Source organism: Cygnus olor, chromosome 1 (assembly GCF_009769625.2).
Source record: "Cygnus olor isolate bCygOlo1 chromosome 1, bCygOlo1.pri.v2, whole genome shotgun sequence".
NCBI classification, from domain to species: Eukaryota; Metazoa; Chordata; class Aves; order Anseriformes; family Anatidae; genus Cygnus; species Cygnus olor.
The window spans coordinates 153464367-153476659 of record NC_049169.1 but is presented as its reverse complement, the minus strand read 5'-3'; the positions used below and the strand labels follow the sequence as shown (position 1 = coordinate 153476659).

The 12293-nt window shown below is 40.4% G+C and overlaps 1 protein-coding gene across 6 annotated transcripts in view; it reads left to right on the top strand.

Moving 5' to 3' along the window:
* The window catches only part of FARP1 (FERM, ARH/RhoGEF and pleckstrin domain protein 1), a 209247-nt gene that overhangs the window by 140545 nt on the left and 56409 nt on the right, over positions 1-12293 (top strand). For all 6 annotated transcript variants that reach the window (XM_040538357.1, XM_040538347.1, XM_040538339.1 and 3 more), the window contains 3 exons: positions 4210-4252; positions 5474-5552; positions 7842-7939. In XM_040538357.1, coding sequence (XP_040394291.1) covers positions 4210-4252; positions 5474-5552; positions 7842-7939 — 220 coding nt within the window. The remainder of the gene's footprint in view (positions 1-4209; positions 4253-5473; positions 5553-7841; positions 7940-12293) is intronic.

Sequence of the window (12293 nt, the reverse complement as noted above, 5' to 3'; positions counted from 1 at the left end):
GTGTATACTGGATTTGCTGCCTGTTCAGTGAGTTCTGCACCAGTAGCCTGGCTGACCTAAAGGAGCCGACTTTGGGCAATTAGAAAAAAATCTGTATCAGTCTCTATATAAAATTTCTTTAAGAAGCAATATTTCTTAACCAAAAGCCAAAGACGATTTATCTGCTGCTGCAGTAATCTGTTGTCGTGCCTTAGTGCAGGCTTTCATAGGCACTCTAACTGAATACTATAGGTCATAAAGCTTTTGGCTAACTATAATTAAAGAGGAAATTTTGAAAAATGGACATCGATCTTTAAAAATGATCCACTTCACAGTTTGCTCCTGGATTTGCATGAAACACAACTTACTAAAAAGTTTCATATTCTGCCAAATATCCTTGGCTAATGCTGTAGGTAACTTGAGAGCTTAACATAACCCTTCAAAACAGTGCAACTGTACAGTGCTATTACAATAGAGCGTCCATGTTAATGGTGACATACTGTCATTCCTGATGTATGTATATAAAGCTGAAACAAATCCTAACATCTAGTGTGTGTATACAGTTGCTTTTTAGTTTTCTAGAAAATAGAGAAGGTCACTTGATTGACCTTCTCTACTTCACAGGTCGTTAAGTTTCAAATAGATGACCCTCTGTGTTTTGCTCAGAGACCTGAAGTAAACTAACAGTTTGCAGTCTTGTGAAAACAAAATGGTTTATTTGCTCGAGGCAGAACACAGGAGAGATTGAGGTGCTGCCAGTGCCTGAGGCCCTTGCAGTGGCAGGCTGGAAATACATCCAGATGATCTCAGTGGGGGATCTGGGGCTCTGTGATGAAGAAGAAGGTTGAAAGAAAACCCCAAGGTTGTTCCCGGTTTGACATGCATGGCAATACTTCCATACATCAAGCATGGTAACTCATCCAGTCCCTACCCTTACAAAATGAAGTATTAACCGAGTACCTGACAGCGCTGATCTGTGTGTCTGCCAGTTTATCCAGCCCCTGTTTCTGAAAAAGGGGGAGATCCCCAGCTCTAGCTCACCCCTCGTCAGCTGTGCCCCCGAAATAGTGAAATACAATGGAAGCAAAGACTTCAGCCTGGGATCCACAACATGAAAAGGATGTTGAGGTCCTTGAAAGCATCCAGAGAGGGGCAACAAAGCTGGTAAAAGCACTGGAAGGCATGTCCTGTGAGGAGATGTGAGGACACTTGGGTGGACTTGTCTGGAACAGAGAAGGCTGAGAGGTGACCCCGTTGCTCTCTGCAATGTCCTCAGGAGGGGCAGTGGAGAAGGAGGTGCGGGTCTCTGCTCCCTGGTAACCAGTGACAGGACGTGCAGGAACAGCACAAAGGGGAGGTTCACACTAGACAGAAGGAAAAATTTCTTTACTGTGAGGGTGCACAAACACAAGAACAGGCTTCCTAGTGAGGTGGTTGATGCCCCCTGCCTGTCAGTGTTCAGGAAACGTTTGGATAATGCCCTTTATAATTTGTTTTCACTTCTGGTTAGCCATGAATTGGTCAAGTGGTTGGACTTTATGATCTTTGTAGGTCCCTTCCAACTGAACTATCCTATCCTATCCTATCCTATTTTAAAAGCAGCTCACAGAAGCTCTTAAAGCAAGAGATTTCATTGTGAATCATTGTTTTGGTATGGAGCAGCATTCAGGATGAGAGCAATATTTACATTTAAATCGTAATTACGAGTTTCTGTGATGCAGTTAATGTAAATGTTCCTGTGGGATTTAAACCTTTTTGAGCTTTGTAATGGCCGTAAGGTAGAATTCAAGCATTGTGCAAATAAAAAATTGTGGTTAGCTTCATATCTAAGAAAGAAAACACACATGCATTTTTTATATTCAGATCATCTGAAGAGAATTAATCGCTTGTCAGGTGTAGAACAGAATGTAAAAAGAAAAATAAATATTTGGAGCATATTTGTTTAGATGTGATCATATGTACATGAAGCTATGTATTCACAGTTCAGCTGCATTTGTTTCAACATGCAGGGCTCCAGGCTTCATGTTTCACACATTGCCAGTTGTATGTCATGATGCCTGGCAGCTGGATGTGTTCGTGTGCCGTGTATGTAGCGGAGAAGATGTGCGTGGGAGGTGAACACAGGGTGTGAGGGCTGCACTTCACCCCAGGACAAGGGGAAATGAGGCATTGTTGCCAAGCCTGGGGTTTTACAAAGTTTCATCACACTTGATGTCTGCCCCAATCCTCCAGCTGCAGAAATCCGGTCACTATCATGGAATGCCTGACTTTGTTTAAAAAAATGAAGAATCTAGCCTTAGTAGATGCAGACGAAATGAAAAACAGGAATCCTAAGTGCATCCTCACAGTATTTTTCCAGTTTATAAATCAAGCTCAGATTGACTGTATATAGCTACAGGGTGAGAGCTGCATGGTGTGTAAGTTTTGATTGCTTGGGTTCAGTGGTACTGATGAGGTCTTCATCTTGCCCCACCTTCCAATCTGATAAAGGATGCTGTGACTTGCTTGTAGGATGATTGGGAAAGTGGAGAAAGGAATGACGTACTTGCAGTGCTCATGCTTTATCATAAACTTCCTCTGGGGGAGAGACATTTTTTTATATCAAAAATATAACTCCCATATTCTTGTAAATTGCCTGTTTCATATTCAGGATTTTTTTTTCTCCGCTAAGCTTGGCAAAGATCCCGACCTTCATTGCAGCTTATGTACATGCCAACTTTCTGAAACAAAACAGTTTAAGTTACTGAAATGCCAAAAAGTGTCAGAATGAGTTTAACAGGTGATAAACACTGTTTTCCTATTCTTGGATAACCAAGCTTCTTGAGCCTTTCCAGAGAAAAAGACTTCCACGGGCTGCAAAACATAAAAAGAATTCCATTGAGAAACATTAGTGAGTTTAAAAGGGCAGGAATGTGAGCTCTTTGCTAATTGCAAGCACTCGTATGGTAATTAGGAAAATAGCAAACAGCATTGGCACAGCTACAGCAGCAAGGCAGGCCTGCTTCTGTCAGGCTTCTCAGGTGATCTTCTAAAATGGATATTTTGAGCGTGTTTCAGTCTCTGCGCAACCTAAAATTATTCAAGGTCAAAGGTGTATTCATTTAAATATATATTTTTTCCCTGGAGGAAGACTTGGTTAATTTGTTTTTTAATGGCTTTAACCTTTGTGAAGGCTGTAGGAAGTTCCTCCGCAAATTCCAGAAGTCTCTAAGGAAGGCTCCCTGCAATTCAGTGCGATAACAAAATACAAATCTCGGGCACGGTTATCAGCTGAATTCGGTGAGCTGTCACACTTCCCCGGTTCCTGCGTGTCATTTGGCTTTTATCTTGTGTGTGATTCTCCCTGGGCTTTCTGCAAGCTGCCTCGGGTGGATAGGTGATTCGTCCAGGCCCTTTTGATTGAGACTACAGAGTGGGCTTTTAGGCTTTGAACATGCCATTTCAATCCATTGCTTCTCTTTTGAAATCCAAAGGAAAGATGCATGCGATGTCCAGAAAAAAACAGGCTGTTAAAAAACAGATGAAAATAAGCTATTTGCCGAAGTTGCACTGTACCCAATTAAGAAAGCGTTGGCCTGAGCTTCCCAGATTTGTAGAAAGCAGAAAATGTCACGCAGCTGGAAAGTGAGCTTGCTTTCAGCCACACTCGGTGCTGTGTCTGCCTCGTGCTCTTGACCTGAGAGGACGTTCTTCCTCTAGACAGTGGTGGCGAGAGTCCTCCATCTCCATGGCACCTGCAGGGAGCTCCACAACTGCATCCAGGCCTCACGGCGGGACTCCTGCTGGGTCCCCAAAACCAGGAGGTTGTCGTGTCTTTTCTCTGTTTGCCCAGTATTCCCACATCAAAGGCAAATATCAGCCCCTTTCCCTTGCATTTCTGTAGGTTAATTTGGGTGAGGACCACAGAGGCAGCACAGGACTGTCTTTTTCTCAGTTTCGTTTCACTTTTCCACAAAATGAAGGGCTGCTGACCAAACTTGCTGCGACTGTTGGTATCTGAGATGAATAAAGGGAAATTTTCAGTGTTCTCAGCTCCCTATATTTGTAGTGTTGCAAAAGCTATGCCACAGCAGCAGCTTATTAACAGCGCTCTTTCCTGAGCATCTTCAAGAGTTCTGGGGAGAAAACCCACACTGGAAAAATTAGATAAGTAAATGAAGATCTAAAATCTAATGCAATGAAAAATGCTTTTGTTTAGAGCTTATAACATCACCTTCTTTTTGTTTTCAGGTGTGGCTTGATCTTTTGAAGCCTGTTATGAAACAGATTAGAAGTAAGTACTTCCTTACTGACATTTATTATGTTGGTTCAAGAGCAGACGAGTACGTGAGGACTCTGTCAGTTGGTACCTTTATCTTCTCAACGTCCTTTACTGAATTTTGTTTGGATTATTTCTTATTTCTGTTCTGACCTTGAGAGATGTATGGTGCTTGCTGTGAAATTGTGTCCCAGCAGCAAGTTCTACAAAGCACACAGACATTGAACGCCTCTGGTTTTGCCTTTTATATTGACGGGGCTGAGCCAGCAGCAGATTGAGAAGGTTTTGTCAGGCACTAGGAGTGCTGAGGTAACGAACAGTTTTGCAGAGAAAAAAGCATGCAATAAAGAAGGATTTGAGGGAGCACACGTTCCTGAAGGGTAGCCGTAATCAGGATAAAAGAAAAAGAACTGGAAGAAGTTACTAATGGGAAGGAGCCAGCAAGTTTGTGACAGCTAACAGGGGCACTGCTGCAGCACTTGGAAATGCCTTAGACCCAGAGGAGAAAATGGCTGGGCTAGGGAAGTCAGGGAACGTTGCAGTGGGTGGTGGGAGAGAAAAGAAAATTGTACATAGCCATCAGCTTTGAGAAGAAAAGTGAACAGGAAAGGTTTTGGTGATTCTGTTTCCCTGTCAAATATCAGTAAAGGTCTTCATTTCTTGAGCTTTACCACTGAGTTTTCCTAGGTGCCTTTCTGGTCATTTTAGTATGAGTATATTCTCTGGAAACTCTCCCTCTCACGTGAGAGATGCATTGCTCCTTTTGTCACCGGCCTGTTTGTGACTTACTCTATTTGTAAGAGTCAGAACAAATGTGCTGCTGTTAACACAGAAGTAGTAATTTGCTGCTGGACTTGAAAAACAGACTGTATTTAGCTCCCTCCTGTTCTGAATCAAGGGTAATAGACACATTTAGTATATTTTATTGGATCAACTGATATAATTACTAAAACCAGACTTGGTTTTGGCAGAGTATCCCTCCACCAAGCATCTGTTCTATTTTATTGTGCTTATTCATTGTTCTATTTCATTGTGTTTATTGTTTTATTTTATAAATTTTATTTTGTCATTTCTAAAAAACCTGAAGAGCGTCAAAAATAATGACAAAGGATGGGAGGTTAGTGTGTATATGTATGCACTGCAGATTCCATGTATCCCTTGTGCATCATTCTGTGTCATAAAATTTGGCCAGCATGTTACAAACATATCACTAACTTCCTTTGATGTTTCCCCTAGGACCGAAGCATGTTGTTGTAAAATTTGTGGTAAAATTCTTCCCACCTGACCACGCTCAGCTGCAGGAGGAATTGACAAGGTTAGTAGTTGTGTGACCGTATTTTTTTTCTGTTAAATTGCTGGTGGGCAGAGGGCAGAACATGGGATTTGAGATCATAGGGTGAGATGATGGGATCAATGCCTCCTGCTCAAAATTAACTTGATGTTATTTCCCCACCATTGAGTGACCTGGGGCACTCCTCTATACTGAGGGACACGTGTGACTCTGCACTCACATTTGGGACAAAGTTGTTCTGCAGGAGTTGCCAAGTTGAGGCAGCTGGGGGACCCTATTCATGTAGCCAGTGCAATTGCCAAAGGACTATGTGGCTGGAAGGGGGACTTCAGAGATGCAGAAATGGAAAAGAGAGGGAATAAAACGAAGAGGAAGAGGAAAGTAGCGAAGGGTAGACATGTATTTCTTAAGGATAGAATTCCTTAAGGATGTGTTTATTTTCAGGCTCTTTAGAAACTTGATTTAAGCTCTAAATTTCACGCTGTGTTGGCATGGAGAAATGGATCGTATTTCTCTGTAAGTCAATACATATACGAGGGACCTACTAAGGTTTTTCCTCATTAGCAAGGCCTTTCTTTTTAGTCAAAAACACTCCATTTCATTACAGTATTTTGTCACTGAAACTTGTCAGCTCTTTATCAGGTCTACAGTTAGTAATTAGTTTTGTAATTACATTTTTTTCTGTTCTGATTCAGTATTTTCATTATTAGTTTTTACTTTTAATCTTCCCATAAGGTGACGACATCTTTTGCAAGGAGCTTTTGTATCTGCATAACCTGCTTTATAAAGAACAAGTCCACCTTTGTGGTGTTCTGTGTTTATCTCTGTCTTGGTTTGGTAATAGAGCAATGGAAAGGAAAAAAAATGATTCAAAACTCTTACTTGCTTGGGCAGAGAAAAGTAGAAAAGTAGGAAGAAGGAATATTTTCTTGAAAGACTGAGTAAAAATTATAAAGGAATGAATGAAAATTCACAGTTATGTTACTAATTAAACATTCTGTTTCTGAGTAGATATTCAGCATATCAGTTGCTTAGAATGTACACTGTAAATTGATTTTTGGTGATCTCTTTCTGTGCCTGGAGACGTGTCTCTGAATCTTAATGACTTTTTTGGTTAGATTTTAAATGTGTGTGCTAGGGACCTTGAATGTATGTACACAGCAGTGTGTAAGATGTGAAAGAATTTCCACAGGGAACCGCTTCATCACTTGGAGAACAGAGAATATAATATTATTGTGCTTTATTCTTCAACTAGGGTGAATTTTGTATGGCAAGGCAGGTGTCTGGAGGTTTCAAAAGGATGTTATTTAGATCTGCTATATTATTTCATGTGCGGTGCATGTTAGCTTCCATACTCTCAACTCAGTTCGCAGTTTTCATTTAATTTACCTTCATCTCATTCAGAAACTCACTGTTCAAATGAGAGCTTCTCACTGAATATATTAAAATACAGTAAATTAGTAAAAAAAATAATACAGAAATTAGTAAAAACTGTTGAGATCCTAGTATGAATTCCCCAGAGGAACTGTGGTCATTGGAAGACTTGTTAAGATGCTTGTCCAATTTGGGTTACATACCAAGTGTAGGGGAAATGCCCACTATTAGGTCATTTTTTTTTCTAGGGAAGCATTTGTTACGGAGTGGAACTAAGATATTTTAAGTACTATAGAAGCTAGAAGAAATTTAAATGCTGAAATAGTGTTGTGGACCTGTGATGTCCATGCACATAGGCTGTTGATGCAGAATTGTCCTACGTGGCTTGTTTAGAAGTGAAAATGTTAAATAGGGCTGGTGGTGATAAAGGTAATGGAGCTGCAAAGTATCAGAGCTAGCTAGAGTAGTACAATGAAGATCTTGCTCCTCATTTCCAGGTGAGCGCCAAGGTGGAAACTTTAAAGTTCCCCTTCTGTTCTACAAGAACTTAGTGGTAACTCTAAATCACCGGTTTATCTGGCGTTTCTTCGTAGTTACAAGCAGGTCCATTATCTTGTGCTGCTTGTGGTGCAGTTGCTGAGCACGTAATAGCTGTCACATTTGCTTCCACTGCTACTTCCAGATCTCATTGATCTGGTTAAAATAGAGAGAAAAGGTGAGAGAGAAAGGGGGATACCATGGGTCTGCATAGCAGCGACCATGTAAGACTCTAATGGCTGTAATACAGTACCTGTTACATTTTATTTAGCCTCTAAACTTAGGAAATTCAGATCGCTTCTGTAGATGCCAAAAAGTGAAAGGAACCTGTTGAAAAAAATGGATACTTTTCCATCTTTCCCTCCTGCTTCGTGTAACTCTTTGTTCATGTTTGTTTTGCAGGTACCTATTTGCATTGCAAGTGAAGCAGGACCTGGCACAGGGAAGGCTAACGTGTAATGATACCAGCACTGCCCTCTTAATCTCACACATAGTACAGTGTAAGTGTGCTTCTTTCTTATTTCCAGGAAGATAAACAGGATAAATTGGTTGGGCGTGTTTTGCTGCATTACCTGTTAGCAGCTGGTAGGAGACAGGCTTAAGCCATATGGACATTTATTATATTTCTGTATAATAGCATTAAAATACAGAAAAATTACTCTCATAAATAAAAACAAGCTCCTGGACACCAGATTTGCATTTTTAAAGCACATGTTTGATGGTCTGCCTTGAATCCTTTTAAAAGCAAACTTTGCAAGCAAAAGCAAACAGGATGAATTCTCCTGAATTCCTGCATCATTATTTATATTTAACCTTGTATCATGTCAGCAGAGCATTCAAATTCCTGGAGATCTGTATGCTGTCTAAAGAATGTAGTAAATAAACATGCTTAGAATGCCAGACTAAGGCACAGTCCTACGAGGAAACTGATGGGGGAAAAAAAAGAAGTAGATTTTAAGCTTTTATTTTTAATTGCGAAGTATGCACAATTAGACTGTTCAGTGGAGTCATACATTAACTTTGTTTACCATATGGAAGCTTCTTTTAGCTTCAAAATAAACACTGCCTTTAGAAAGGAAAGGCAGTGTATGCTTTCCATTTCAAGACTTTATTGAGAGAGTAGGAAAAAAACACTAGTAGCATGTGTGATGGTCGTAATAGACCGTTGTTTTGAGTGCTCATTGTACAATTCAGTATTGCATATTTCCAGTGAAATGCTGTTGTGTTGAAATTGCAGTCAACAAAGGTGTTCAGAAGTTCTTTTGTGATGAATAAATAAATTTTGTGATCCTTTGTTGTAGTCTGAGTGTTAGGTTAGTTTTTCATCAAGTGCTGTTGGAAAGGCAGGTATTGCATGGTTTTCTATTTGCCATGGTCATCACTGCCCAGTGTGATTGAGGAGCAATAAAGGGCTGTACAGCAGCCTCTGTGAAATTTTGTATGCCTCAACATTTGAAAACTGAATATTTTTGCAGCAGACTTAAAAATAAATATATAATCCTTAGCTAGCAAGCTTTTTGTGTCTTAGTTTTTCCTGTTACGGTGTCCAGTATGCCAGCTGTAGTTCTTTCCTTGGTTAAGCTAATTCTAACTTTCTCTCATCTCAGGGAAAAAAAAGTCTTGATCGTTTTGGGGAAATTGAGTATCATTTGTTACACTGCATTCTAGGAGGGCGGGTCTTCCTACTAGATGTCTGTGCACATAAGAGATGCTGGGGAGAGGATACCCTAATACACATGTCTGTCATAGAGGTGCTGCTTTATGATCACCCTCTCGTGAACTCTGCTATTCTGTACGTGTTACATTCTGTATGACTTCTACTTAGATCTTAGTTCATGTCTTACTCTTTTTGATTGCTCAGTTAAATTCTTTACTGAGCCATCTACAGTTCTGGTGCCTGAGCTGCTAAGTGCAACCACAAGCTTGTTTTCTTAAAGCAGCAGCCTAAAAGGATAAAATCCCAGGATGTCCTTTCACCTTTACAAGCTTTCTCTTTCCCTTTCCCATCCCTGCATAGTCAAAATTAAGTTTTACTGAGTGTTTTTCAAAATTCCTCCATCATACACTTGGCCATTCCCCCCAGACGTGGCCATGCAGGCATACAAGAATCTTTCATTTTAAAGTGTACAAAAGTGTTGTAAAAAAAAAAAAATCACCACCATTGCTCTTGTGCTGCTGAGATGCATTATACTGTTGAATCAAGTAATTTTGCTCAATTCTTGGAAATGATCATGGTGCTCTTGAAATTGTTGTAGTTCTTTGTCCCCTTTACCTGTGAGCTTGATGTGCAGATTGATTTCTGAATTGTGATTTTAGGAATCAAGTAGTACTCTCCTTCTGGAGAGTAAGGTAAGATACTTCTGTACTGAAAAAAAACAATTTTTCCCTCTTGTCAGAAGGAGAGAGGCAAGAGATTCATATGCAGAGGTGAGAAGGTACCCACAGAATCTGACCTGACGCTTTGGGAAGAGAGGTGTGGTGCCTCGTGGTGTCCCTGTGGTGTTGCTCCCCCCGCCATCTCCTGACTGCAACTTAGACTTTTTTTTGATGTTTTTTACCCACCCCGTTTTTGTGTGACAGTGTTTGCTGGAAACCTGAGTTGGAACTTTGTGACCGTCTCATTTATTCATCCATTTTGTGTCTCATGAACATTTTTTCTATGAAAATTTGCTTTGATAAGAGTCTGTAGCTGTGTCTTACCCACATGGCTGTCTTCTGTATTTATTTTCTCTCTGGCTTATTATTCAGGAGCTAAAAAAATATTGCATATTTGCCTGCAACAAAATAAAACTTGGCAGCTGATAAGAGTAATGATACCAAAGTGGAAGGATTGAGAATGTAGGAGATGAGGTATTGTATGTCTTATCAGTGCTGTGCCTCCTAGTATTTTCCATGGGGGATTATCTGATTCCAAGCACCTTTATATGATGTATACAAGCTTATGCCAATGTTATAGCCTGTTTTTTGTTTTATGAAATCTTATATGACAGCAAATAGGTTTCTGTTAAATTAGCATGTATATTACAGAATGAAATTTTTATTTGAAACATTCTGTTTAAAAACACCTTAAAAGCATTGTAGAAAGTGTTAGAATTGAGAGGACACTTTGATACAGCAAATGTAAAGAAGACAGACTGATTAAAGGGAAAGAGCTGAAATATAAAGCATTAGACACATCAGAAGTTCTAATGCAGACAGAATACAGAGAGTGGTGTAAAGCACTTGCAAGATAAGAAAATGGGAGCATCAGTGGGAATCAATCTTTGGCTAAAACACATAGGAAGATTTTAAAGATGACTTCTATGCAAGGCTGATAATATTCAAAATACAACTCCCTATTTTTCTAGAGGGAGTGCTACTGGAGAGAAATTTCAGATGGAGAAGGAGGTCTGGGGAGAGATGAAGGAAAAGATGCTGAGTACGAGGTCAGAGAGAACAAATTCAGAAGCAATTAGAAAGCCCAGAGGACAATTTTGATAATGGATTTGCAGTTGACAAGTGCGGAGAACATTATAGAAATCATGTAGTGGTGAAATAAGTCATACGTACACTTGGCTCCAAAGAAACCCCTACAGAAGGTGGTATAAGTACATCTATGTACAGAAATCTGCAAGGTGTGAACTGCATTTTAAAGAGTCTAGGTCCATGCCATTTGAGGTGTTGCAAATGTAGGCAGGCTTATGTCCTTATTGAAGAGGAGAAACGTAACTTTTTTGAGTTAGGGTTAAAAATGTTCCCTAAAATTTTGAGTCACTGGAGGCAAGTAAAATTGGAATAGAGCTGTTTCAGAGATGGGGATGAGAGGGACCATTTTACAAAAGAGAATTATCAATTTCTCTGTGGTGTGTCTGTAGCCACATGTCTCAAGACGCAGATGGGATAAGGAAAGGGGATGAAACCGGGCAATCTCAGTTACCAGCTGTTCTCCACCTCTGACCTCTGCAGCTTATTTGGGTTGAAAGGTTACTTCTCTGTCATTCATAGATGCTTTGGTCCTCATCTTCCTTGTCTACATGAGTTTATTCCTTCCCCGTCCACATTTGCAGGTATATCTGCTAACAGGCAAACTTTTGTCAGAAATCAGCTGCAGTGTTTTAAGCATCTTCTTAAACTTTTCTCTAAACTGTCTCATTTTGGACAGAACTGGTATAAGAGATCATTTACACGGGCAGAACTGAGGTGAGGATGAGGCAAGGATCTGAGCTTGGGTCTGTGACATCCTACGTTAGCCATAGAACGATACATCTGACTGCAGCCTGGGTTTAATCTGAGGGAGCTGTGTTTTAATTTCACCAACATTATTAAGGTAGCAGCCTCTGTTGTAGCATCATTCATATTATTCCAGCAGGTCTACAGGCAGCGGCTGCTACCTCATTCTGTGCAAAGGCTAATAGCAAGATTTTTCAGAAGCATTCCAAGAATAGCAGGCAACAAGATAGTAATCTGGCACCCACACATAGATTGCCTGGCCCGCTACACCCTGAAAAAAAGGAAATCTCACTGAATGGGCTGCAAAATGGAAGGTGGGTGTGACATACTGTTGCACACACATTATTGAATAACTGCAGCAGATGGGAGCAACTTTGAGGAGGAAGGAGACAGAATGTGTCTCAAACTGCTGCAAAATTAGTGGAAGACAAGTGTTTCATAACCCCCTGAATTTATGCATTCATTCAAACGTGTAAATAAAACATTCTCTTCAGATTTCCCCCTAGAGATTACAGCACGGGGCATGGGCATGGACAGAAACTTGTGCTTGGCTGCTCTGTGAAAAGGCACCTGAGCACCACCTGCATAATAGAGGCGGGTGGGTTCTGCTGCATTAGTGCTGTTCTCCCTGTCACTCCACTTTAT